This window comes from Lentinula edodes (assembly GCF_021015755.1).
Source record: "Lentinula edodes strain Le(Bin) 0899 ss11 chromosome Unknown C8R40scaffold_62, whole genome shotgun sequence".
Classification (NCBI taxonomy): Eukaryota; Fungi; Basidiomycota; class Agaricomycetes; order Agaricales; family Omphalotaceae; genus Lentinula; species Lentinula edodes.
Window position 1 is genome coordinate 144,527 of NW_025764368.1, and position 26,768 is coordinate 171,294.

A 26,768-nucleotide genomic window follows, 5' to 3' on the forward strand; every position below is an offset into this window, starting at 1 on the left:
AGTTCGGCATGGTTAAACCGCCTTTGGAAGCAATCTATGTTTAAGCCGTTACAGTGTACGTCAAGCTTCACACTACACAGGATTCGGGGTATACTGTATGTATCCACTGCTACAATATTGAGGTTGGCAGCGATTATGTGGAGTGTAAAACGAAAATGAGCCATTACTTTGGCCGTCCAAAATCCTTTCCCAGAATTAACAGCAGATTATAGCCACAGCCTGAGAAAGTGTTAACTCAGCGCGCACATATGAGGAATATGTGTAGTATGGAACCCGGCCGTGCTCTCTTTGCTTTCCAAGGTGTATTTCAGTATATCTCTCTATCACTTCACCCCCTTAGTTCTGAAATTAGAACGGCTTGGAAGTGATGAAAACGGGGTGGCTTACATGTACAGCTTAGCCCTTTGACGATATAGCTTTGTAACTCGCACGACTTTTCGTCAAGGACGATATATTTCATGAGATATTAACTTAGAAAAAACCGATGCTCGTGGACACAGCATCATCGTCCTTGACGAAAAGTCGTGCGAGTTACAAAGTTAATATCTCATGAAATATTTCAATTCTTCTGGTTAGCTGCTGACTCTTGGAGGTCAAATCTATACGAAGGAAAGACAGAGCCCTCAGTGTAGAACCGACAAGGAACTAAACAGCTGAGATTATACCTATACGAAGGAAAGACAGAGCCTATCTAGATAATCAGTATCTCCTAATATAGGTATAAGGAAAGAAAGAATGCTTACCCTCAGTGTAGAACCGACAAGGAACTAAACAGCTGAGGGAGAGCAGCGTGCGAAATACAAACTATGTAGTATGAGTCACGTGGAAACGAAATGAATCGGCCATAAATGGAAAGACCTTCCAACACACCCCCACCGATGAATGAAGTGGTACAAGACCGAGAGAAAGAGAATGCTTGTAGTGTAGATCTGTAGGTAAGGATTTGGTGAAAATGTCAGCTATCATATCAAGGGAGGAACACCAAATGGTTGTAATCGAGTCATCTTCAATATGAGAACGGATGAAATGGTATCGGATATCAATATGTTTGGAACGATTAGAAACAGAGCGTGAGTTCGCAATATCAATCGAAGAACGGTTGTCAGAAATTAAAGGAAAAGGATTTGGAATAGGAAGTGAGATCAAAGCAGTAAATACCCGGATCCAAAGGAGCTCCTTCAGGACGTGTGTTAGGCCCATGTATTCTGCTTCCGTGGAAGATAATGCTATACTTTTCTGTTTTGATGCCGACCAGGCGACCAAACCACCAAATAGGAAGATACCAAATCCTGAGATCGATTTGCGATCCAGGGAGTTACTACCCCAATCAGCGTCAGAAAGAGCCATTGTATCCGATCCTATACCCAAAGTATTGATGAGATCAGTCCGGTAATCGCCCCCATATTGTAGAGACCAAGTCCGAGTTTTCGCCAAATATCGAAGTGTTCCCTTTGCCGCAACGAGGTGACGAGGAGATGGCTTCGAGTTGAATTGAGTGAGGAACATCACCGTATACGAGATATCGGGTCGAGTACAAAGAGCTAGGAAGAGAAGACATCCAACGAGTGCTTGATAGATTTTTGTCAATGATTCAGGATCCACATCGGCGTAAACGGAAGGATTAGGATCGGGACCATCAAACTTATATCGGAGTGGCAGGTCGTGAGTGATACATTCGGTCAGTCCATATTGTTCTAGTAGATCTTCAATGTATGATTCTTGCGAAAGCCATAGGAGATGTCGGGAACGGTCGCGATATATTCGAATTCCGAGGAAAGTCGAAATTGGTCCTAAATCAACTACCTTGAATCGGCAATTAATTTGGGAAATAAACCAGTGGTAAAGTTCGACGGAATTAGTAGATACCAGACCGTCATCAACGTGAACTGGGATGAGCATGATCAGTGGGTCACCAGTTGGTGGCATTGAGATAGAGGGATCGGGTGGAGTTATCCATCGTCCAATGAAAACAGCGTTATCACATTCACATCGTTTGAATCCGATATTGTCCAGTGCCTTACAGAGTGTAGAATACCATGCCGCCGACGCCTGGTGAAGACCATATAATGCTCGACGTAAACGATATACAGCATGGGGATGATTGACAATGGGTCGACCTGGAATTTGTTTGACATAGATCTCTTCGGCAAGTGGTGCGTTTAGAAATGCTTGTTTAACATCGAAAGAATATAATTCGAGATCCATACGCGCAGTCCACGCCATAACAATGCGATAGGATACCATTCTTGTTACCGGTGCATGGACGTTACCATAGTCCTCAGGCCGCTGAGTATAACCTTGTGCAACAAGCCGGGCCTTCTTCGTCCCATCTAGTTTCAGGTCGTATACCATTTTGAGACCAATAGGGAATTTACCCTTTGGACAAATTGGTAGTTCCTCAAATACGCCTAAATCGAATAACCCAGAGATTTCTTTCTCTTCTGCGGTGAGCCATTCATCCAGGTCGGGACGTAAGAGCATCTCCCGCCGGGTGGATGGTGCCTTCTTGAGATCGAAGATTCGTGGTTTAGATGTCGACGTAGAGTGTGGTTTTATGGGATTAAAGGGAGTTGGAATGTTGGCGAGAGCCGCAAAGAAGTAATCAGAGTCGTCGTCTATGCACTCAAAGTCGTCTTCAAGTATGCGACAGGCAAGTGAACAACCAATGATATCAGTATTGACTTGGGTATCGTGAGTAGGAGGAAGACCGTCATTTATTCGTCGTTCTTGGATGAGTTCATCGCGTCTCCTAATCCCTTCACGCCACTCTTTTCCACGCTCCGTTAATTTGATTGTATGGCGAGGTCGAGGACCCTTGGGTGTATTCAGAATTGGTTCCGTAGGTAGTACTAGTGGATCAGGTTGTGGAGAATTCGGGTGAAGTATCGTCGTGGTTGATTTCGATGAACGAGGTCCACGGAGTCGACCAAATTGTGATTCATTAAAGACTACCTGGTCAGAAAAATATTCCTTCCCATTAGTATCTCGAACTCGCCATCCGACGCGATTATCCTCATAGCCTACGAATATACCTTCCACCATTTTGTCACCGAATTTAAGTCGAATGTCTTCAGATACCTGAACCCAGCATTGACACCCCCATACTCGTAGATGTGAAAGGTTTGGTGGATGGCCGTGGACCATTTCATATGGTGTTTTGTTGTCAGGGAGAGTCTTGGTCGGTAGTCGGAAACGGATATAGATTGCGGTACGAACGGAGTCTTCCCAAAATTGTAAAGGTAAACCTGAATGAATGAGCATTGTCATTGCGTCGTTTTCAATGATGCGGATCCATCGTTCGGCCTTCCCGTTTTGTTGGTGAGAGTATGCTGCTGTTTTCTGGACTAAAATACCTTTGTCTTCGAAATAAGTCGCTGCCTCCGAACCGTGAAATTCCTTTGCACCATCAAGCCGGATGTTTTTGACTTTGTGAGGAGCCATAAGGTTCTCCCAAGTTGAAATTGTTGACTTGATTATACGTAAGGCTTGATTCTTTTTCGCGAAACATCCACTGGATAAAGCGCTGGTGTAATCATCAAGGATGATGTTGAAGTGTGAACTCTGGTGGTTTGAAAGTGTTCCGATAGGTCCACAAGTATCTGTGTGAAGTAATTCAAGTGGTTTCGAAGCACGGTTGCCATGATATGGGTATGGAAAACGGGGATGTTTGCCTTTAAGACAAGAATCACATATTCCCCTCATCTTTGTCCCATTCCATTCTTCGAGTCCCGTTGCAGAAGTCCCCGTGAGGAGTTCGTTGGTGATGTCGATTCCAGGGTGTCCAAAACGTTCATGGAATAGAGCGCCATTCGGGATACGTGGAATGAATACAGGCATTGCCAAATGTATGAAGTCGGGAGCTTCCTCCTTAGGTAGTACGAATCTTCCTCGCATGATACATAAACGTTGTTTCACATCCGCAATGGTATAACGATCCGGGTCGGGATGTATTTCGACTGTTTGGGGAGACATTTTGAATGTAAAACCATGTTCAAGCATCGCACCCACAGAAACTAGATTCACCGGGGCTTCAGGAGCATATAAGCAGTCGTGCATTTCCAAGATAAGATGATCATCTGTTCCTTCAATATGCATCTCGAAATAACAAGTTCCCGAAGCTTTGGTAGATAAGATACCCGAATTAGCTGTTTGGACAGCGAGAGCTCCGTCTTCATCGAACGTGAAGAAAAATTTCCTGTCGTTGACAATGTGGTTCGTGCAGGCTGAATCCAACAGTGTCTGAGTTCTCTGAATAATAGAGGAGAAAGCGATGGGTTCCTCGTTCTCTAGTTGATTTGAAGGGGAGTTAGGAAACGATGATAATAAGGCCGCAAACGGTTTCAGACGTCGCGCAGGATACGTGGAACGAACGGTTGTATTGGCAGTCGAGATAATACTAGGTACAGGAGCTATAGTATCCACAGATTCAATCTTGGAGGTCGTGTTCGGAATTGGAGAAGTAACGGTCGTAACATATGCAGATGGTTTATTGGTCGGTTTTAGCAAGTCCTTTGGTTTCTGTTGTTCTGATGGTTTGTCTGATGTACCGCCAGTTCCGTTACGTTGAAAACGACGATTGTACGTGCCACCTCCAGAATCAGCAAGATCAAGAAGTTCCCGGTTGCGTGTGTTTTCCAAACGAGTAGCAAATCGATTGAATAATTCCCTGTTTGGAATGACTCCCGGTTTGTCAAAGTCTTCTTCAAGTGTCTGTTTGAGGTAAATATAGCGAGGACCCGAAGGTAATTTCGATATGTACTTCGAGATCAATGTATCCCAAGGGATATCGTAGCCGTAGTTGCGTAAAGTGGTAAGAGTCGAACTCCACTTGAGATTGAACTTTTCGATGTCCATACCATGGATTTGAGAGTTAAGGAGCTCATCTTGGATGCGTAAACAGGCCTTCCTATCGGGAGCGGCTTGGTATGCTGCTTTGAGACAGAGGTATATCTGTCGGGCAGTGCGACGTTCTCCTCGATCATCAATCATAGGTGGAAGGTGATTACGTGCTTCATCCGATAGTCGCGCTGTCAAGATCGAAGATGTCCATCCATCATTCTTGTCCCACTTTAGACGAGTCTCGATTTCCTTTCGCGTTGGTTGAGATGAAACGGCAGGACGATGTAACGGTGTATTCCATTCCGTCAAGGGAGATCCAGGAGGAGGTTCATCGCATATGTGACCGAGGACAAAACCATCGCCAACCGCTTGCCATACAGCCTCGTTCCATTTAACCCAAGATTTACGGTCTTTCAGGGCATCGGCATCTTTAATCGTCGCTAAGAAAGTCGCGTGGATGGAAGAATATTCGATTTTGATTTTAGGAGTCACCGAACGTGGGGTTTCAGGAGGCGGCTGGAAGTTCTGATAGACGGGATACGGAGTGTAGTACATCGGATAATGATGGTTTATGGGCGCTCCAACTGAGGGCGGAGACTGTGGATGAGGCCAGTGTTGTGGCACGTTGTGATGGTCATGAAAAGATTGAAAACGTTCCTGCGGGAATTCCGACATTATCGCCGGAGCACTCTGGATTTCTGGAATTATGTGAGCTGAAGCCGAAAGATGGTCGAGATCCACCATACGATGAGGTCGTGGTTGATGCATGATACGGGATGGTGTTCGTTCGGCGATATTGTTATGGTCCATGCGTGAGCCAACTCGAGATGGAAGACGAACAGATGCCGGAGGGACCGAGACAGGAGATCTTACAAAGTTTATAGGTAAAAATTGAGGTGAGTGAAGTGGAGTATATGATTCAGGAATAAAAACAGGCGAAGATTGTACAGGAGCAGTAGGTAAAGGTCGATAATGGAACATGTTCTGGTTGGTAAAATTATGAGTCAAATTTTGAAAGGTAGGAACTATACGGTTATGCCAAGTTTCAGAAACGGATTGTGGAATGGTCGGTACGGAAGGAAAAGACGGAAGTGATGGTACAGTACTATGTTGAATTGGAGAAGTGATTGAGTGAGTAGAAGAATAATTATTGATCAATTGTCCCGGTCCCGCATCCGTCGGTGACGTGGCATGAGAGTGTGTGCGCATATATGCGGGTGAATGCTGAGGTTGACGGAATGGTATAGAAACCGGAGTTTGATATGGAATCGATTGAGTCCGCGGAGGGTTGCGATGAACTGGTTCCGTGAGATCCATACGGGATCCCAGATCGTCGGTAGTCATAGTCACGATTATTGATTCCGTATATTGATCTCGTTAAACGATGAGGGACGCGTCAGTTCAGAAGAAATTGGTGAGCTGTTGGCTAAAGATAGCCGCAAAGGTGGTTCGAAGTCGTTCAATGTATAAAAGACCTAGGGAAAACCCATAACCTCTTGGAGGTCAAATCTATACGAAGGAAAGACAGAGCCCTCAGTGTAGAACCGACAAGGAACTAAACAGCTGAGATTATACCTATACGAAGGAAAGACAGAGCCTATCTAGATAATCAGTATCTCCTAATATAGGTATAAGGAAAGAAAGAATGCTTACCCTCAGTGTAGAACCGACAAGGAACTAAACAGCTGAGGGAGAGCAGCGTGCGAAATACAAACTATGTAGTATGAGTCACGTGGAAACGAAATGAATCGGCCATAAATGGAAAGACCTTCCAACACTGACTAGATGAAAAGGAGAGTACGTAGCCTAGAGCCTTGGACCAGAGTAGGACTGGAGGAAGTCGAGCGGCAAAGCGGGGAAGTATTCCAATAAGGGAAACTTGGCTGTTACATGCGCAAACGGAAAATGCGCATAGAATTAACTACAGTAGCTCTACCGACCACAGAAACTCCGTGCACTACTCTACTGAGCTCTGCTGCTTGACCGACATAGGCGGCAATCCAATAGTTTTTACTAGTTTAGTATGCACCAGCTATCTGTGTTGTAACGTTGTGGGTTTCGGTAACGCGGTTAAGTAGAAGATCTCCATACAGATCTCTAATGCTTGTATTGAAAATATCAGTGATCGTTATCCCTTGGCGATCATGACGCTCGTTATAAATAGCAACCCTCTGTTGGTTTTCCTTAATGGATTCCTCCTCCAGAATGTCTATGCCAACACCCAGTACGGTGGAAAATAATCCGACTGGAACTTCTTCTGGAGTTCATTTAGCTCACGACGCAGAATTGTTAATCCGCACCTATATCTCTTCATCTCTCTCTCTCGCTCAACCACCCACAGGGCTACCTATTCCTCTACCATTATGCATTCCCCAGGTCAGCGTAAACCCCAACGATCAATCAGCTTTCGCTCGTGGATACAACGATACTTTGAAGGACGTAGGAATTCCGCAGGATGTGCTGTTGAATTTCATCGATGGATTGAACATGGCGATTATCGCTAGTCCACCTCTGCGTGTGGTTGGTATGGTAGGGACTATCATCGGTATGGTGTAAGTATCGTCTTTATCTTGTTACAGTATGGACATAAATAACGAGAAACCAGTCCTTACCATTGGGCAATGATAGCAGGGACCGTTATAAGCACCGCAGCCGGAGTCGCTACTCACGTCCTCTCTAAAACCCTCACTGATCGATATCTCCGTGCGGCCAACCTAACCCTCTTCAAACCCCGTGGCCTCTCAGTCCGCTTGTGTACCACTACTGCGATGTTAGCCCTCCTCACGTCGTCCGAATCAAAAACTCGTTCAAAGCTCAATAAATTCGGGCGTGGAGTTGGTTCTGTACTCCTGAAGCTCCCTATTCCCGTCATAAATCCTATCGCGAGTACTATTATTCACGCCATCGCCGACAAGCCTCCTACTATCGCTCCCTCAGGGAGGGAAGGTGATCCAATCAATAGTCCAGTGCTTAGGCGGAGAGTGGCTATGACAAATGGTTTGGCGTTGCCTCTGAAAATGGATGGCCTTCCCCCACCTGCGAAACCAGAAGGAGTGATGGATACGATGGCTTCATGGGGTGTTAAATATGATACTGCGAGAGAAAGATTATCAGAGAAGAACATAGAACGGAGGAGAAGAGCATTGGAGAGTATCAAGCAGGCGGGAATCGAGCCTCCTTCGCGGTCGATGGGATTATTGGGCACAGGCTCACCGATGTCTTCAAGACCTGGGCTTCGTCCTCCTTCTACCAGCACCGGAAGATCCGCTTCCTCTTCTGCCTCCTCATCATCAGGTTTCAAAAGCATGGCCTCATCGGCGTTCAACACAGTCAATGATCTCCGGCTGCAAATGGAGGTTCGTAACGAACGAATCGAGCAGCAGCGGAATACATCGCTGTTTAACTCTGGACGAGGGAACGGAGGCCTTGGTGGGCTTCTTGGGCCTAAGATGACAAGAATGGAGCAGAAAGTTGCTGATGCTGATTTGCTGGAGCATTGGGGTGCAGAAAAGTTTCTCTGGATCGTGGTCATGGCTTCGGACAAAGGTAAGGTCATAGTGGTCGATATCTTCTTCTGGCGAAGCTCTCTTCTAATTCATTATACTCGAATAGATGAAGAGATTGCAGACATTTCTATTGCCGAGGATCCCGCCAATGAAGAACATATCGACGATAAAACCTGGAGGGAGAGAATGGCATTCGAGCGAGATGAGATGGAATTGGAGGATTTCAAAGAATTTGAGCAGCGCCAACAACAGGAGAATAGTGCTGGTACTCAGGCGAGCGGAAGCAGGACTTGAAAGAGGATATTGTCCCGTATCAAAACCCTTTTTATCATCCATCTTGTAGGAGTTTTTGCAGAAGAGAGTCGGGTATATATGAGCGATTGCATTGCAATGTAGAAGAAGATAGTTTAAGTACTGATAATCTGGCCTCATAGAAGCCTCTCCAATTCCCCTCGCACCAATTAAACATTGAGCTTGAACTACCGTATTCGTTGCTCCTGGGCAGTCCCAAGCCCTTTCGAGGTGATTGAATGTTTGAGCTGGCTTGAGTCAAATTTCCATTGGAGCCTCATTTGACGGACCATACCCGTAGCTTACCTGAGCCATGAGGGATTGCAACAACGTGAAACAGCGTAGAACACTTGCGACGAGCAGAAGAACTTGACTTCCTAATTTGGTAGGGAACGAGGCAACGGCAAACTCCGAAAATGCCACGCGTGACGCCGAGGATTACCACTCTTGCCAAAACGGGCGAGATAATTGTTGACCGCTTCGTCCATGCCTTGTTTATTGTTCGTCGAAGACCCGAAGGCCACTCACACTATTGACAAAGTTTGGCCTTCTTTCTTGGACCTAAGACCTCAAGCTCCCTCAAGCTTTCTGCAACTTCTGAAGTCAAGATTTCCATGTAGTCAATTCTTGTCAAGGTAGAATGTTGACTGGATCAGGACTGGATATCTCTAGAATTCGCGAAGACTTTTGATGGAAATATTTACCGAAACCACTCGCTCGACCCTGAATTCGAAGGCTCTCACAGCGCTTAGATCTTCCTATTCCGAAATGATCAGACCACATCCGACGAACAATGCATCCACTTAACATACTATATAAACTGCTGTGCCACTTTCTGGTCTCGTTGAAATCTGGCTTGATTTTGTGCTATCCGATACTCAACATCATACTCAAACGATTTCATCCTCTGTTGTGACCTTGCTCTCATTGCTTTTGCTGTAACTGCGCATTACAGCTTGTTCTAGCTGTTTAACAACCCACACATAATCCCGTCCAATCAGTTCTTGCATTGAAAACATCGCATTACCACCCTCACGCCTTACCTCCAATCCTCATTCGATATGTTCCGTCTCCCTGACTACGGAGAAGGCAGCGATTTTCCTCCGGCGGTGTGTTGTTCATTCTGTTTCTATTTTATTGGTGAATGCTTATAATTGTACGATGTACACAGAGTTCGATGCCCCTCAGTCGATTGGATGCTATGGCCAAACACCAGATGCAGATGATGATGGCCCAAAGTTATATTGAGGGAAGAAAATACTGGGCTGAAAATCCTGACTCAGAACATGGTGCTCCTAATGAAGTCCAGCTCGTGAGTTATCTTTTTCCCCTTGTTATCATCCAAACAAATAAACGAAAACTCGATGAATTGTTAGGAAATCGAAAAGTTCCTCGAGTTTACCGGACTCCTCCCGAAGCGTGTTAGACAGTCCGAATTGGAACAGCCATCTTCAGAGTCTGACGAAGAGAGTTCTTCTGCCTTGACTATCAGTGCTGAATCGGAGGAAACACTTGCTATCCCGACCAAATCACGGTCTCGCTGGAGAAGATATCTTTCCTTTTCCTCAATCTCTCCATCGTCGGCAAAATTCCTCAAAAACTCGTCATCGCGCTCACGTTCCATGTCTTTACCGTTGATCGGAAAGATCCAGCGCCCCTCCTTTCCTATCCCAAAACGAATACGCCGTCTGTCCAAGAATATAACTGTACGTTCAAGATCGTTGCTTTACTGCTCTCAAGGCTCAACTCGAACTTATTTTTCAGCCTCCTGCCCTCAGACGAACAGCGTCTGAGCCGACCAAGCATTCCCCCAAGTCCAACCTCACTTCTGCGCCCAAATCTCGACGCATGACTCTGGACGAGTCGCAGATCACTTTGGCCAAGTCCCGAATCGGTGCTGATACTAAACCAACGGCGCAACCTATCTCTCGCCTTCCTCGCATTCCTCGGTTCCCTTGTGACTACTTACCCTTAAGTCCGCCTACACCGATCAGGCGCAGGCGACCGGCGAAACCTCTAGCCAAACCTAAATCAATAGAATCCCTTGCTCCTCCCCGTCGTCCGCTCTATAATTTCGAACGAGACCCTCCAATCGGCTCCCCAGACTGCGTTCGAAAACACCCTCTTCCCCCTCCGGAATGGTTTGATACGCCGTTTCCTGAAGAGCCGATCTCCGTTGAAGATGAAGAAATTGAAGATGACGAAGAAGGCATAATGTGGTACCACATCCTCCTTGTGCCGGTGACCCTCCTTGTTCTTGTTCCACTTGCCGCAATTCTCGCCATAATTATACTTCTTTTGACGATTTTAGAGCATCTTTTCTCCTGACTCTGTCGAATGATCTTGCGTCTTTCTCACATCAACCTTCTGCGACTGTATTTTCATTTCTGGCATTGACTCTATCCTTGTGCAAATATTAGACTGTACTTCCTCTCATTTCAAGCATTCATCGAACACTGGCATTCATCGTAGCTATATTCTCTATGTAGCATCACACTCTCTTGTACACGCATTATTCAACTTATGTCGCGATAGTCAACCTCCAATCCCACTTTCAAGATATCTCCATTAATATTACGGTTGTTGCCATTGTGATGTGTGACTACAACAAGAATGTGATTGGTTGAATTACATACATGGTACAAAGAATCACGGAAGAGCAAGTGAATCTCCCGAAAAATAGGAATAAACTAATAAACATAGTACCTGAGAGCTCGAAGAAAATGGAAAAAAAATGGCAAGCTCCCAGGGGTTGAAGTACACATAAAGAGTACATGGTACTACAACCAGACAGAATTTAAGGGCAAGCGGAATCTGTTAATGGAAAACGCCCGGCTCCAATAAGGGAAACGCTTCAAAATATACAACAAAGAAACGGGATACACTAAGCACCAATGATCAGAAAATTGAACAGCAAAGGAGACATGAGCTTACGGCGGATGATAAAACTTCTTGAACCTCTAGATTTACATGACAGATTAAACTTTATGCAGTTCCTCCAATACCAAGGTAGAACGAGATTTGGAAGATTCGGCTGGCGAAGGGGGAACACAATTGTTCATATCGCGATCTATTTTCTTTGCAAGTCCCCAGACTGCCTTTGCGCCATACCTAATTTTTGACTTTAGCTGAGTTCCGAGTGAGTCAAACACGATCCAAACTCACACTTGTGTACTCATCAGAAGCACGGTAAGAATAACCAGAAGAACAGACAACGCAACATCATCGGAGGACGAGTGGAATTGAACAAGGTGTTGCGCCCAAAACCCGAGAAGGTACGCGGCGAACCCGAGTTTAAAGATGCTGAAAGGACCCAGATCAGTGAAGACAAGGCTCAGATTTAACGGTCAACTCACAACGACTGGACAGCCGCGAAATACAAAATATCGCGGGTCATCTTTGGAGAGCAATCCAGTCGATCTACGGGGAGGGGGCGAATCAGTTGGGTTAACAGTTAACAGTGACGAGAATGCGTACACATTAAAAGGCCAACGAAAACGCTCTGCTCCGTCGTAGCCTGAAATAGCCAGATCTCCCCTACTCCCATTAACGCCGGGTGCCTCGTATAGGATAAGACGCTAAGCAACAGCACTATTGCAAAGATCGTACAAAAGTGATGGGACATAAGAGGCCATCTCATGGTGATACGGTACGTGAGCTCGAATATGTATAGCCCAGATATGATCAATGCCGCGAGTTTGAGCATACCAGATGCAGCGAATGTGTAGCGATTGTTGAGTACAGGTGAAGAAATGAGTTGAAAGAGAAGAGCCCCCCCGGTCAAGAGTATGTCCATAACGTATGTTACCGAGTTCCGCTGGTTTGTGATCGACATAGAGCGATAGGACAAGGAAAAGCGGCCGAAGGAGATTTCGATAACTTTTGCCATGACATACAACAGGAGCATGTAGAGCACGCATGACACGGAGTACTGAGACGGCGCGTAAATATAAATATTTTGGCCAGCAGCTCGTTCTCGACTGAAAAAAATGACTCACGAAGGCGACCGTGGTCATGTAAACGATCTCAGTCTCGATTGCAACTAATTCGTTTTGATTGCGGTCTGGAACATTCTTCAGGTCAAGAGCGTTATAGCTTGCGTTATAGGAGAGAAGGGTGCTATTGAAGGGCATATCTTCGGTGAGTTGGACGTAGTCCCTGGCAATGCACATATCGCCTCCGGTGGGGCCAATATGAGGACAGTGCACTTCAGGTCTATACTTTACCATATCTGTTTGAAGAAAGTAAATAGATTTCTCAAATGAGGGGAGTAAAAGAAAAGTTAAATACTTTTGTGAATGTACCGGCACCATCCATTATCCATTCCTCCTTCCCAAGGGTTTCCGAACGCAATTTGGGACATAAATTCCATACACGCATCGTTCGAGTCGTATACCTGATTGTCGCCAGTGCAATATTCAGTGGACATTCCGCATACGTCTATCGCCGTCTTCATCGTAATGAGCTCCGTAGTATTTGTCGTTGTTGAGTTGAGCTCCTTAGCGATCTGCGGGGCTAGTAACGGGACAACATAGGTAAAAAATTCACTCCAGCGGCGGAGAATAGCATCGTAGGAGATAATTTTCATGTCGTCGTCGAATGCTATGAACAAGTCAATTTGGAGCGGGAAGGAGGAGTTGATGGTCGGATAGATGAGGTTGTTTACCAGACTGACGGCGACGATGGGTGGCTCGACTACAAGCGATTGGGTGGTATATGACGAAGGGGAACCGATGAGTTGAGTTGAGTTCTCTGATGCACCCTCGACGAATAGGCCGAACAAATATTCCGTATTGAGCTCTTGACCGACGAAGGTTGTCGTGACATCAATGCGTCCAACGACATTCTCCGCAAGAGGAGACGAAATTGAGCCATTGATCACGGAGGAGGGGTTAGTGAACCTAAGGAATAGTGGGCAATCAATCAATCTATAGCAATCTTTGATTCGAGAGAGATGTATGTGATACGTACGCAACAGCGAATGTTTGGATCGCTTCCAAATACTCGTAGGGCTGCCTAAATGCTGATGCAGGGGCGAGCAGCTGAAAAACCGCTATGAAAGCCGTCAAAGCACCAAGGACCATATTGAAAGCACAGTCGGAGGATGAACAGAAATGGTATGAGGATGAGGAGCCCGTATACGATATCAGCTGTTAGAAACTGATACGGTAATCACCTTCGTCACTGAAAAGGGTAATAAGCACGAAGTCAGGGAGAAGAATTTGAGTACGCTCGCCTCAGAGATATGTACCAGCAGAATATCTGAGGCAACGCGAACGAGCTGGAAGGATATATAAATACGTCCTGTGGAGATAGCACATGCAATAGACAGGGTACGAATCATGATTAAGAATGATGGAATAGATAGATACGGAGGACGGACGGTTCAAGCTAAAAGGAATAACTGATCGCGACTGGGATCAGTACGATTTTGCCTTGCCCGACGCGTTCCTGTGCATTTACGCGTTCGCCGATATTCTCCGTCGCACAATTTCTTAATATGTGATCTCTGTCAATATCTTCTCCACATATCCCTCGCTGCAAGTAATTTAGATCGGCCTGATAGCTCCTGATAGGCTCTAATGGTGCAGGATACAACGACCGGAAAACTTGAGGAAGCTCAGGCTTCGTCATATCATGATGCCAATCACAATCTTTACTCTAACACTTCCAACAAGATCAAGTCGAGGGGCAACATGCAACAGGGGGCAACAGCGGTTTCGCAGATTGATCCATACAAGCCGAATGAGTTCGAGAAGTATCAGCCTGAGCCACAGATTGATCCAATGGATACATTTGGATACATAAGGTGCCACTGTAAGAATTCTGCTGAGGCAGATGTATCAGTTGATGAATTGTTGAATATCAGTACTTGGCCCACAGCGCATGGACACTACGTGTCCTGAAGCTGCTCACCTTTGCAGGACTTTATTTTTTGCTCAGTCAATTTACTCGTCACGCCGGGTTTAATTAATTCCGGCTTCGATAAACCTTGCTTTGACCTGCCATAATAAGTAGTTCCTTCCGCAGACTATGTACAGTATATGAATAAAACCTTCGGTACTCTCCTCTTCTACTCTCTATTTTGTAAAAATCCAGACTGTATATGTCAACCTTTATGCAAGTCAACTACCAGATTGGAATGTGATAAAATGTTGATTCGGATGTTGGTGGCATGGCCGATGGATAGAGTATTTTCGTATCGACCGATCCACTTTCGTTGCAAGTCTCCAAACTGTCCAAGCGCCGTATCTATAATATGACAATCAGATATACGAGTGTAATTGGCCTGATCCGATGGAGTAGGTCGAATTTGGTAACGCTCACGCATCAAAAGCACGGCTAAGGCGACATCATCGGGGGAAGAGTGAAATTGAACGAGGTGTCGGGCCCAGAAAGCGAGAAGGTATGCAGCAAAAGTCGGTTTGAGGATACTACATAGAATGAGAGACAAGGGTGTGAGCAGTTAGTATTCATGGTACTTGGGCTTGGCTGCTGATTTAACATTGACAAATGATTGAATGGTGGCGAATCAAATTGAACGAGCGCAAAAGCTCACCCGGGAGTACCACATAGTTGAACTCTTCCAGACCTCGACGCAAAGCTATACGTTCGATATCATTCCGTTAGGAGCCTCCTCAGCGTCGGCGTCACCGGTCTGGCTAGACTCATTACAAATCCATAATCCTTCGAGCACACTCAACAGACAAGGTATCCAGAAAATGAGCGATCGCAGTTTGAAGAGTTTCATCGGGGGGATGATCATGCCACGACTCAAAAATCCACTTTGAATTTGTCTTCCAAGGGTTCTTATTATGACCAGATACAAATGCGTAACCTCAGCCTGGATAGTTTTATACTGATCATCTGGTACTTGAAGACAACCCCAGACCTTGTACCCAGTCGCGTAACAATCCAGCGCCTCGTCCTTCTTTTTTGGTCGAAGTGGGACGTGAAGGTAGACGTTCTACAAGCTCATGCCCAACCCGAGCTGAGAATGGAGATATATAGAACGAAACAAGTGCCCTGGACAAGATTAAAACTACAATTTAGGAAAATTGAACGATGAAACTCACCAGAGAGTTCCTTGTATCAAAGGGCTTATTATCTGGTCTCGAACCGTGATCCATAACACGCCCATCCATTCTATCTCTATCAGCTCCTCTCTCTCCAATAGTTGCGGGGATTCTGTTTTCATTGACGTAATCTGGTCGATTCCAGCAAAATTCGGTATTTTTGTTTTCGCATTGGCAGGACGGTGGTGAAAACGAATGTAGGGTTTAATGCTTTGAAGATATGTCACTTCGAAACGAAGATCTGGAAGTGGCGGAAAATGTGGGCGACTGTGCGCTGCAGTACTTCGGCGATCTGAATATTCATGCAGATGTTCATGACGGGGAAACGGTACTTCGGACGACATAGTCGTGGGAAATCGGGAACGAGTCGGCGATCAAGTATTGGGTCAAAACCAGCCGCAATCTATGTAGGATATGCAGATAGATATGTACAGATACAGCGACGTATTTAGACTATGCTACAAGGTCAATATTCAAAGCAATATTCAAAGCAATAGGCTGAATTTTACAGGCATTAGAATCTTCAAAAATTTTCACCCAGGAGACGGTCCTCTTCCAATGCACGTTCTGCAGCCCGGATAGTGTTGTCCCATTCCAACTTCCATTGCGGATCTTCCTCTGCCATCGCCTTACAATGTGCACAGCTGATATAGTATGCTGATTGAGATTCTCGACAATTCAGCAGTAGACTGTATGCTGAAATGAGACGAAGAGAAATGAAGAAAGCAGTGCAAAGACTCACAGTTCTGGCAAAGTATCTCCAATGGGATCAAATATCTCGGGAAGACAATCCTCACAGTAGGCTCTAGGACACGTCCGACACCTATATATCTATCGTCAATCCCTCAGCGAAGCAAGGAGTAGCAAGCACAGACCGGAATAGCATCCCACCAGCATCCGACGTTCCCCTGGAACAGTCCCAACATTCATGTTGGTGGCACGCATGCCAAGATTTCTTCAAGTCACGAAATTTCAAGCCTCGACAAGCAGCATGAAACACTGAAAAGGATATGTACCTCTGGATTAGAACAGATCGATGATAGTACACACCTCGAGGACAAAAGCTGCAACAGATGAGTTGGCCACCATCCTGACATACATTACAGTAGTCCTCTGAGCCCATTGGTTCCTTTTTCACCTTTGCAGGTTTTGACGTGCTCTGACTATTCGAAACAACCTAGTTCCATTTAATGATTTGTCAGTATCAGTAGAAGGACTGATGCAGGAGCTCAGTCACTATACCTCTTGGTCAACAGGGGGTGGAATGACTACAAATGTCATTCCATTCAGGACCACCGTCTCGCGACTCTTCGAAGCTCTCTTCTGCAGATTTGTCCACTCGTCCGCGATCTGTTTATTACTGTTCGAAGTCCCTCGCTGTAGCATCTGGCCCTCGAACAAATGACATCTAACCTGCGCCGCGCCACTTAAAAGCCGCTGTTCCTCATCTTCTGCGTCTTTCAGAAGCTGCTGGGCATGAACATCGGGATTGCCTTCTGTCTGAAGGGTTTGCTCGAGTTTTGCATCTCTTGCATCCTCACGCGCCTTAGACAAGCTCAGGATCTCAGCAATGGGTGCTTGAATGAACTTGCTCAATTCCATTTCGGCACCTGGTAGCAAGGCACTACTACCCTTCCGTAGAATATCCAAGAGAGCACCAGAACTCATGTCTGATGTCTCAGAGGAACTTGAGGTGGGATTATCGGACCCCATGATTTTCACGGAAAGGAAGAGTTTACGTCGGATACGGTCCTATAACAGACATGTTGGAAAGGACTGCACTCCGAAAGCTTTGAACTTACCAGCATATGGTCTTCAACACTCCCCCCGCAAATCAGTCGGTAGACCTACACGACTCATAAGCACAATGTACATGCTGAACACGACTCCTAATGTTCAAACCTTCACTACTTTCTTCTGTCCGATTCTATGTGCGCGGGCTATTGCTTGAAGATCGTTTTGCGGGTTCCAGTCAGAATCAACCATGATGACCGTTGAGGCTTTGGTCAAATTGATGCCTGGAAGAGATGAACATCAGATACGGTCAGATACGGAAATCCCTGGACAAAGGCGATCTCCATACCTAGACCACCGGCTTTCGTTGAGATAAGGTAGACCTGAAACTCTGAGAAGCCCAGTCAAATGAACCTGCATTTCCAATATAATCGACGAACAGAGCATACCAGATTTGTCGTGTTGGAACTAAAATAAAAGAGAGAGATTGGTCCTGTCACGTACAACCCACTAACAACACCTGACGTACCAACTTTATATCCAGAGCTCGTCGGGGACGCAGCGTGGATCCATCTAAACGAGCATACTTTATGTCCCTTAGATGCATCATATCTTCGAGCACATCCAGCATCCTGTGGAACAGTTTATCGAGTTTACCAGTACAGAAGAACATTAATCAATTACCCTGTCCATTGCTGGAAACCAATACACAGTCAGCTCGAATGCTAAAAGATATATTCAAGGAAGTACCGAAAATAAGAGGACTTTCTCTCCTTTGGGTAGAATATCTGCCAGGAGCTTATCGATAACAATGAGTTTCGAAGATGAGGCGACGATGTGTTCGCCGATGTAATACGGTTCTGGCTCTACTTTTGGTAAAAGATAAGGACTACGAATAACAGGTAAGTACATAGGACAACGGTGAGACAGTGGATTTGACGTACTGATCACAGACTCTGCGCAATTGCATGAGCAGATTCATCAACTTCGTCCATTCTGCGAAGTGAATGATTTAGATCCGTCGATATAGCCAAAGTAGCTTACTCACGTTTGGTTTCCTTTCCCGCTCTATTCGAACTATCTTCTAAAAGAGAAAGAACTTCATTGCGACCATCTTGATAGCCATTATCTTGTAGCTCCATGGTGGCATCGAATATCTCTCTGAAATTCACGCTGTCAAGGCGAGTGATCATTCGATACATCCAGAACCGCTGAATTTCAGTGAGAGGGATGAAGATAGTTTGTTCTTCCCGAGCTGGAACATCGATATCCACATTGGCCTTTGTCCTTCGAATCATGACAGTAGATAGCAATTTTTGGGCGGCATTGACGAAAGGTAGAGAGTATGTGCCCTTTGTGAGGTCAAACGAGGTTTCGAAGAGTTGTTGAGTGTTAGGTGTAAAAACGGACGGGTATAGGTAATGAAGAAGACTCCATAATTCAACCATGTTGTTCTGAATGGGGGTTCCGGTCAAAACTGAGGAGTCACGTAAAATTTTTGAAAAAGAAGATATGTGAATGACTGACTGAGTCGATACATAGCATTTAGCCCTTGCAACTTCTGGGAGACAATAGTTTCAGAGTTCTTGATTTTGTGACCTTCATCCAAGACACAATACGTCCAGCGACGAGACTTAAACCAGCTATCCTCAGTGACATATACCTCATACGTTGTGACCAAGATGTCAAAATTGCCTTCGCGTAGAGTGTTACGCAGCCGCAGACGTTCGTTGGCCGATCCATGGAAACGTACAACAGTCATAGAAGGAAGCCAACGAGCCGATTCCTATTTACATAAGTTAACGAAGTGCATGCTTAGGAGATCAAGTCCTTACGGCTTCCCAAGACGACAAAACGGACAGAGGGCATACGATGAGATGAGGATCAGTCCGACCTGTAGATTGATCAATATTTCACAGTTAGCTTAACGGAAAAACTGTACCGAGGTTGCGTTCAGCAATATAAGCAAACAGAGATAACGTCTTGGAAACTTTGAGAGCTATGATGACTAGGTAGCAGAAGACTTCATTACCTGCAAAGTTTTCCCGAGGCCCATCCTGCAAATGTATATGTTAGGCCCAGCCAACAGAATGGAACGTGTGAATGACTCGCTCATCACCAAGGATGCAATTCATGCCTAGTGAAACAGGTCATCAGCGGGGATGATGACTGAGGATGTTATTTCTTACCATTCTCATACATATACACGAGGAAAGATAGGCCCACAATCTACGGAAGTTCGATCAACGAAGTTGTAAAAGCAAAAGCAAATCACGAACCTGGTAGTCCTTCATGGAGCCCATAGAGCTGTTGATACTCTTTGGCTGTTCGACTTCGTGAAGGGGAATATACGGCAGCTTCCCAGGTACAGCGACGTGTAATTTGGCAAAAAAACTGCTGGATGGCGGTAGCAAAGGTTCGAATAAGTTGCGGTGTCGCAAAAACCACTGATTCCTACGTGAATCTCGCTCTGATTTCTTGGTGTTATTAACAGCCGTATTCTGAAATGAATATTACAGGTCAGAACGATGAAAAATATACGCGAAAGTCAACTAACGGCTTTTTTATCCTCCAATTTTGCCTTCTTGTGGGTTGCACTACTTAACTCCGTTGCCGAGGTAGTCCTTTTACGTGGCTTCTGCTGCGTGTTTCGAAGAATTGTTGAAGAGGAGTCTCTAAGGCGCAAGGATCGTCGGGTAGCACTTGCAGACTGGGGTGGAAAGTGGACCTGATTAACTGGTATCACCGGAGCACTTATGGATTGAGAAAATTGAGTTAGAGCGGTAATTGGAGGAGATGGAGTAGAGATGATGTCAAGCTCGTCGTCTTCGATAGTTGCAACAATCGTGTTCTCCGTCATTGTTAATGCTAGAGGCAGGTTAGAGGTAAACAAGAGAAACAATACACTGTGCAGAGGTACTGTAGAAAAGCAATAACTCTAGGGCAGGTCGTAACGTGTGACCCACAATTCGACCTAATTCGACACAACCAGGCTCTCAACCATCTTCCGCATCATGGCTCTGAATGGTACAAGGATTCCTCCACTGAGTGCCAGAGTTGGGCAAGCCTGCTACTCATGTTTTGCCGAGCCATCGGTAGAGATAAACCTATCTCGTTGCTCCAAGTGTCGCAGCGTCTCTTATTGTAGTCCAGGTATGTGTAATTCAACCGCATGCCATAAAATAAATTTTAGCTCGTTTTCTGTATAGAATGCCAACAGGCTCGTATTCCATATCGCCTTTGCTCAATTCGAGAATCAATATACCTTTTTAGAGAGATTGGATCAGCCACAAAGCGTTTTGCAAAACGCTTTATGCAATCGAGCACGATTCTGCCTCTAAAGCCGTACTTGTTACCAGTCTGTCCGTGACCCCCTCTTTAGACTGCTTTCAAAAAGCAATTCATCTCATCAACCTTGCCGAGCGCTCGCTGAATAGGCCACTGAATGCAATTGAGAGGAATCTTATTGCCTACGAACCGAAATGCCTATCATGGTATGGATCGTATCCTTTTTTTTTCTTTTCGATTTTGGCTTTTGGACTTATTAGCCTGTCCAGCTCTCGCTCGAACCGGATTCTAAGAATGGAGAAATCGGATCCGCAAGCAAGTCTACAGTCATGCCCGCAGTGTCGTCTTGCCTTCTACTGCTCGGATGAACATTGGGGTCCCGTCGCTTTTAACCACATGTCTGCGCCATGCGAAGATGGCTATGGAGGGCTTAGTCAATGCGAACTGAACCAGAACTTGAAAGTCGATGCTAGGTTTGCACGCATAATGGGTTCTGCCTCTGGCCCGGTCAGGATCTTTCAATGGGCTCCGGAGCGACTCAGAACTCGCTGGGACCCGCTTCCAGAAGAGGGTGATTGGGATAAAGAGTATGGCGATGAACTGAGAAGCATGGCCGGTGGCGGAGGACCCCCATTAGGTCCATTCCTTCGTGGCTCTTCCGAGGGTCTTTCTTTCCCATTAACAATCTTATATGCTCTACAAAATCTGAACAATGATGATGTCTGGACCCAGCGGAAGTCTTTGACTATTCATGTAAGTGTTGGACACTGTTGATACACTAAGGCTCGCATTGTTTCCGCAGATCCTAGGCGCTTCTCTGGACAAGGAATTCTCATATAGCTCAGTGTTTGAGGAGATCCTACATCGCCTGCCGAAAGTACAATCTCTAACTGTAAGTTCAGGTATGTTCAGTAGGTATATGAATAACTTTGAATCTAGTTACTACTATGTGGTCCTGATCTGAAGGGTATGACTGGTTCTACTGGAAAAGCCATTGACATGGACACTTGCCCGTGAGTGGTTGTTCAATTACTTTCATGTGGAATCATTATTGAGGGTTGGCCAGAAACTGCGTGCTCAAAGGTCATAAACGAATTCACCATTTTGAAGCCAAGTAAGCTCCATTTCATTTTCCTATCGCCGTGTTGTTGTTAATAACAGATCAGAACGTATCATGAATACACCCGAGGTCTCGGGGACAAATTTGTTAAACCTGACCTTGCGATCGCATTTAACTCTGGCCTGTCTCAAGAGGCCGTAGCATCTTGGACGGAGACCATACAATTCCTTATTGCTGAAAGGATCCCGACTGCCTTCACAGTGAGAATGTCGAGCTTGTTTTGCTTGAAATCAACTGACACAGTGTGCTACAGTCTTATAATCGTGATGAAGCAGAAGCCGAAGCGAACATCCTTCGTAATTCAGGAGCTAATCTAGTCCTTGGTCCGAAGAGGAACCCTTGGGGAAGTCAAATGCTGATACCTGAACCCAATGAGGTCACTGGTTTCTTTGCTTCAAACAGCTGGGTTTGTGGTGGATTCCAATGAGCGTTTTGAAAGGCCAACATAACAACTACATTACTTACTCGAGACCAACTTGGTGACTATCTAGATAGACATTTTCCAGTCCTACATGAGAGGTCGTATGAATCGAAACTTACATATATATGTATGTACATGACAAAGGTGTAACATAACAAGAGAGCACAACATTTTTGGAGCCCAGTTCAAGAACCCAGATAGAGGTTTCTTGCTTAAGCTGACAATGCCATATTGAAGGTGACTGCCTTAGGCCTAGACATTTCCTAACGAAACACGCTAGCAAACAAACATTACAAAACCGTTCAATTGCAAAAAAGTATTCAAATTATCAAAGTAACCTCAATTATTCAATGCCATACAATAATCGATGTTCACCTCTCCAGGTGCTGGATTCTGCAAGAAGTATCAGCGTTTGGCCAATGAGCGATCTGGAATACTTACGAGAGCCCAATTTGGGAATGGATGTGCAGTTCCGCTACCGCCATTCACTGCGAACGTACTGACGAAGATCATGATCTAAGTGCTATGTGAGGACCAAGAAACATTCATCAGAATCTACATGAATGTTCACCTCACTACCTCCGTCTAATGCAGCAGAAAGTAGGAAATTATATTTGCGGAACCAGGTGGCATGATACCTAGAGGCAAGTTAGGTGGAGAAACCACAACACACGGGTAGAAATATAAATTGATCACTTACTTCCGCAGGTAATATTGCGAAAACAATGCTACAAGTAACGTCGTGAAGACGCTGGAATTAATACCAACACTCAAGAGACCAAGCTCAGCTGGGACGTCATTTAGAACGTATTCGCTGGAAGTATGTACGTCGAATACTAACCAACCAATATAGGGGTGAAGACATAATTGAATCCAAATTTAGGCCATTTCTTGTGTAGAAGCCAGAATGGAATAGGGCATAAGAGGCCGACGAGCAGCATGTACGGAACGAACTAAGAAGAGTCGTCAGTGTGAGACTCTGATTCTGTATGGAATTCTTTACCGCATATTGAGTTCCTGGAGCGTATAAGGGCTTTCCAAGAGCACCCCATGCGATAGCTGCGCTGTTATAAGATTGTACCTATGGATGTGACTTCAAATTCGCAAGAACCACACAGAGAGAATATTGTCAAACCTGTTGGCCAGACCATACATTGGAGCCTTGGACATCTAGTAAGATCGTTCGCTGCGCATTGAGGACGACCTGGAAGATTGACTAAATTTGTGCGATCCTTCTAGAAATACTTCGAGTTACCTTCATAATGACGTAGTTCAAGATACCGCCCTAAAGATGAAATCCTCGAATTAAGTCGCGGAGATCGGTTGAGTCTTTACCATACCACGATAGTCCCGCACACTTGAACGGTAAAAGTCACTCGTGGAGGGATTTTAGTGTATTGACCCTACGAAGTTCGAGATCAGTATGATGGCGTAATCCCAGCATGCAACGAGCACACCGTTTTCAAGTCCTGGAGCAGTAGAAGTGCTTGGGTAACAGGATTTTCACCGTACAATGTGAAGTACATGTTTGCGACAGGTCTTCCGGGAACAAGGGCACCGCCAAGCATCTAGAAAAGAGCCACATAAAATAGAATCAAACACAACTACGAAAATGTATACAGACCTGCATGAGGTTTTGAACGAGAGGTGCATATCCGACAGTCGCATTAAGCTGCATACAAGTTCAACAATCATCACCGATGTCAACAACCACGAAGAAATACGCACTGTTCCAATGATAGGAACAAAGAACGCCGCGAATATAAGCGCAATAATTAAAGCCCAAGCTGGAAGTCCTGATTTTGCTGCATAGGCTAAGCCAATAGCCAACGCAGAGCAAATAAAGAAAATAACTGCATAGTACCAATTGCTGACTTCTTTGTAGACCTGCGAACAGAGTTTAGGTTATTATGCGATAGTCACCATATTAAAGAAAGCTCACCCTCATCTTCTGGTAATGAGGATCATCACATTCTTTGGTCTACGAAAGCTTCGGTTCGGTGTGTGCATGGGAAGAGGTAAATCGTTCACTCACTCGGTAGTTCTTGATGATTTCTGAGAACGTTGGCCAGTACCAAACGAAGAAATGAGTGACAGATGCTAATAATCGAATTTCGTCAACGCCAAATCAATAGGGGAACAATGAATGAATTACCCCCGATGTAAATAGTCCGGCTTACTTGGAAGAGCAACTGCGAGGCGGCATAGAAAGGGAGTCCCTGATTGCAAGAAGAATGTTTTTAATGCATTGTATGATGTGTACGTGTGTATATATATACCTGTTCCTCAAGCAGTGTGTTGTTCAAAGTAAGGTCGGGGTTCAGGATTGAAAGCTGGGCATATTCAGTCCCTACTCAAGAATTCAGTGAAAATGATGCAGATTCAATATTCAATGATTGCACGAACCATTCTTGTAATACAGGAGCTGAGACAGAAAGGGGAAGTTTTGCGTGTCCCAAGTGTTCATCTACAACGGCTCGCATGAACCAAATCCAGTGTGGGGGTCTAGGACATACCGCATAGCAAGCACAGAAGGCGATCCTGAAATGGCCTTCGTTAGTAAGTAATTTAAGGTCATACAGGTATGCAATCGTACATGCAAACGGCGCATCCGGCGTAAAGCGAAAGCATCGTTGACAAGGGGGTAAACATTGCGCCAATAGTGCCACCTCCAGAGCCAACATAAACCCAGTCAAAGCATAATGCCAATGCGCCAAGGCCTTCATTGTTATTCGCGCCACCTTGAAGGGGCTTGTCAATTTTTTATGTTTATCCGACGTCCCCGAGTGTATACTGACCGAATATCCGAGTAACCCAAGGGCTCTTGCGGTCGGCGAGACAGAAGATACTGATCCCTGTGAGCGTCCTGAGATAGGATTTAGGCACGAGACTTTCCAGAGAGAATGAATTCATCTTACGGGGCGATGTATTCCTACGCACGCAATATCAATTGAGCGATGTCGCGACTTGGAAAAAAAACTGCATCAACAATACCGGAAACCATTCCCATATGAAGATCCCTATGAATATAAACCAAAAAAATTTCATTCGTTTCTTCTGCATAATGGCCTCTTGACTGCGATGAAGAGTGTCATAGCTGGATCGCGAAGTGAAAAATTGTCAGTGGAGTAATTATTCGGAGGTAGGAGAACGCTGACAGCTGTACTTGGGGTATGATTTGAGGATATATGGCAAATGTCGGGTACACAAGGAAGTCACGCATGATACCCGCAAGACCGTAACCAACCAGCTGAGAGGAGATCAATCTGTCGTACTCTTTGAGGACGACGGTGGAGATAGGATAAGGCATAATACACTGACGTGAAGATACCAACTCCAGGATTTACCTCTATGTTGTAATATAGGTCTTGAGAAGCGAGGATACTGATGGCTAGGGCGGATGCCGACGCAGTTGAAGACATGATGGTGATTGCGACATGTTCCTTGAGGTCTAAGAGTAGAAAGTCGATACCTTGCTCTTGGATTGGCGGAGAAATGCTTACTGAATGGGCCGTGATTGAGGAATCTGGACAGCATAAGAGAATAAAGATTGAAGCTCGACGGAAAGACGAGCTACTAACCTCCAAAACCGATTATCTCGCGTTCGAAAGCGCGAAGTAGGGCTGGGACCAGGAATGATCACCTCCATAGCCTAGGTACAGATCAGTTTACTAGGAAATTCGAGTTGAACGATGGTGCACGTACTTTACCCATGATAAAAGATATGATCTGCATCTTTGTGAGTACACCGAGCAACTCTCGATTATAGTCATTCCCTACCTGGAGAAAGAGCGAACTAACAGTAATCTACCACGACGTCATGATTCGTCCAAACGTAAAAAAGCTTCAAGAATGTTCCTACCGTTTGGGGACGGAAGTACTAGACATTTTTTTTCTTTCAGTAAGCTTCATATGGAGCTAAGTACAGTGCATTGTTACGTACGAAGATTTGTCCAAGGACAGCGCCAAAGCAAGATAGACCGAGTCCGAGAAACCACAACCTAAAAGTAAATATCCGGACCTTGGGGTCGTCTTCGAGAGATACAAGTCGGACAGCATAGTCGGCGCTCGTCTCTGTGCGAAGAATGAAGTATTATAAGAATGGAGATTCCGTGGTCACTTACGAATGGGCCTCTCTTTACCATCTTCACCCAAGTCGATGAGGCGAGGGCTATCGAAGACATCGCCGATATCATCCGTATCTATAAGAACACCCCCTACCGCTTCAACCTGTTCATGTCGCTCATGCTTCTCGTCGCTAAACGAGTTCTTATCATCGATAGAAGGCTCTTTCGAATCGTCGATGAGGGTCGGTACTACTCCAATCGCTGCCATAGCAAGCAAAACGGCAAACGGATGAGGAAGACGGGGGTAGAGGGAAGAAAATCTTCAAGGGAATCTAGAAGCATGTGTCGGGTTATATAGCGCTCCGCCGAGATCAGGATACAAATGGAAGTCCATGGGAGCGTAAACCGAAAGAGGCAGCGGTAATC

The 26,768-nt window shown here is 45.3% G+C and overlaps 8 protein-coding genes across 8 annotated transcripts; 3 read left to right on the forward strand and 5 right to left on the reverse strand.

Annotated features, from left to right (window-relative positions):
• Nucleotides 1-7,044: 7,044 nt before the first annotated feature.
• C8R40DRAFT_1074497 (uncharacterized protein) lies at nucleotides 7,045-8,639 on the forward strand (the record flags this gene model as incomplete). The annotated part of the gene is made up of 3 exons (XM_046226726.1): nucleotides 7,045-7,391; nucleotides 7,445-8,385; nucleotides 8,452-8,639. The coding sequence occupies 3 exons, from the start codon at nucleotides 7,045-7,047 to the stop codon at nucleotides 8,637-8,639; spliced, it is 1,476 nt and encodes a 491-aa protein (XP_046079984.1).
• A 1,058-nt stretch (nucleotides 8,640-9,697) lies between these two features.
• Nucleotides 9,698-10,964, forward strand: C8R40DRAFT_1074498 (uncharacterized protein; the record flags this gene model as incomplete). Its single annotated transcript, XM_046226727.1, has 4 exons — nucleotides 9,698-9,745; nucleotides 9,808-9,948; nucleotides 10,013-10,342; nucleotides 10,401-10,964. The coding sequence occupies 4 exons, from the start codon at nucleotides 9,698-9,700 to the stop codon at nucleotides 10,962-10,964; spliced, it is 1,083 nt and encodes a 360-aa protein (XP_046079985.1).
• A 1,187-nt stretch (nucleotides 10,965-12,151) lies between these two features.
• Nucleotides 12,152-13,988, reverse strand: C8R40DRAFT_802634 (uncharacterized protein). The gene is made up of 6 exons (XM_046236264.1): nucleotides 13,873-13,988; nucleotides 13,608-13,820; nucleotides 12,927-13,537; nucleotides 12,635-12,867; nucleotides 12,246-12,567; nucleotides 12,152-12,196 (listed from the first exon to the last, which is right to left on the reverse strand). The coding sequence occupies exons 2-6, from the start codon at nucleotides 13,718-13,720 to the stop codon at nucleotides 12,183-12,185; spliced, it is 1,293 nt and encodes a 430-aa protein (XP_046079986.1). The 5' UTR covers nucleotides 13,721-13,820; nucleotides 13,873-13,988; the 3' UTR covers nucleotides 12,152-12,182.
• A 708-nt stretch (nucleotides 13,989-14,696) lies between these two features.
• C8R40DRAFT_803324 (uncharacterized protein) lies at nucleotides 14,697-15,354 on the reverse strand. Its single transcript, XM_046236267.1, has 3 exons — nucleotides 15,206-15,354; nucleotides 14,964-15,070; nucleotides 14,697-14,888 (listed from the first exon to the last, which is right to left on the reverse strand). The coding sequence occupies exons 1-3, from the start codon at nucleotides 15,208-15,210 to the stop codon at nucleotides 14,746-14,748; spliced, it is 255 nt and encodes an 84-aa protein (XP_046079987.1). The 5' UTR covers nucleotides 15,211-15,354; the 3' UTR covers nucleotides 14,697-14,745.
• Nucleotides 15,049-16,477, reverse strand: C8R40DRAFT_803437 (uncharacterized protein). The gene is made up of 4 exons (XM_046236268.1): nucleotides 16,455-16,477; nucleotides 15,713-16,401; nucleotides 15,196-15,662; nucleotides 15,049-15,070 (listed from the first exon to the last, which is right to left on the reverse strand). Exons 2-3 carry the CDS (start codon nucleotides 16,054-16,056, stop codon nucleotides 15,500-15,502), a joined length of 507 nt encoding a protein of 168 aa, XP_046079988.1. The 5' UTR covers nucleotides 16,057-16,401; nucleotides 16,455-16,477; the 3' UTR covers nucleotides 15,049-15,070; nucleotides 15,196-15,499.
• C8R40DRAFT_803243 (SNF2 family N-terminal domain-containing protein) lies at nucleotides 16,146-20,599 on the reverse strand. Its single transcript, XM_046236266.1, has 22 exons — nucleotides 20,004-20,599; nucleotides 19,726-19,947; nucleotides 19,636-19,675; nucleotides 19,559-19,583; nucleotides 19,479-19,503; nucleotides 19,389-19,428; nucleotides 19,282-19,340; nucleotides 18,974-19,232; nucleotides 18,495-18,923; nucleotides 18,391-18,442; nucleotides 18,197-18,335; nucleotides 18,131-18,141; nucleotides 17,976-18,078; nucleotides 17,896-17,914; nucleotides 17,796-17,837; nucleotides 17,615-17,730; nucleotides 17,515-17,559; nucleotides 16,955-17,464; nucleotides 16,763-16,889; nucleotides 16,588-16,711; nucleotides 16,455-16,535; nucleotides 16,146-16,401 (listed from the first exon to the last, which is right to left on the reverse strand). The coding sequence occupies exons 1-22, from the start codon at nucleotides 20,304-20,306 to the stop codon at nucleotides 16,236-16,238; spliced, it is 2,937 nt and encodes a 978-aa protein (XP_046079989.1). The 5' UTR covers nucleotides 20,307-20,599; the 3' UTR covers nucleotides 16,146-16,235.
• C8R40DRAFT_1060800 (uncharacterized protein) lies at nucleotides 20,461-22,281 on the forward strand (the record flags this gene model as incomplete). The annotated part of the gene is made up of 9 exons (XM_046225379.1): nucleotides 20,461-20,599; nucleotides 20,656-20,670; nucleotides 20,724-20,940; nucleotides 21,004-21,491; nucleotides 21,544-21,626; nucleotides 21,674-21,747; nucleotides 21,801-21,848; nucleotides 21,901-22,054; nucleotides 22,108-22,281. The coding sequence occupies 9 exons, from the start codon at nucleotides 20,461-20,463 to the stop codon at nucleotides 22,279-22,281; spliced, it is 1,392 nt and encodes a 463-aa protein (XP_046079990.1).
• Nucleotides 22,282-22,614: 333 nt separating this feature from the next.
• C8R40DRAFT_1177330 (OPT oligopeptide transporter) lies at nucleotides 22,615-26,610 on the reverse strand (the record flags this gene model as incomplete). The annotated part of the gene is made up of 30 exons (XM_046232662.1): nucleotides 22,615-22,668; nucleotides 22,717-22,791; nucleotides 22,847-22,913; nucleotides 22,976-23,063; nucleotides 23,117-23,228; nucleotides 23,279-23,356; nucleotides 23,411-23,479; nucleotides 23,531-23,560; nucleotides 23,616-23,678; nucleotides 23,733-23,843; nucleotides 23,900-23,947; nucleotides 24,004-24,162; nucleotides 24,218-24,256; nucleotides 24,311-24,375; nucleotides 24,431-24,494; nucleotides 24,555-24,625; nucleotides 24,682-24,742; nucleotides 24,792-24,816; nucleotides 24,872-25,016; nucleotides 25,074-25,141; nucleotides 25,194-25,207; nucleotides 25,270-25,372; nucleotides 25,434-25,541; nucleotides 25,597-25,726; nucleotides 25,779-25,801; nucleotides 25,857-25,927; nucleotides 25,981-26,082; nucleotides 26,138-26,155; nucleotides 26,219-26,349; nucleotides 26,400-26,610. 30 exons carry the CDS (start codon nucleotides 26,608-26,610, stop codon nucleotides 22,615-22,617), a joined length of 2,403 nt encoding a protein of 800 aa, XP_046079991.1.
• Between the last annotated feature and the right edge of the window lie 158 nt (nucleotides 26,611-26,768).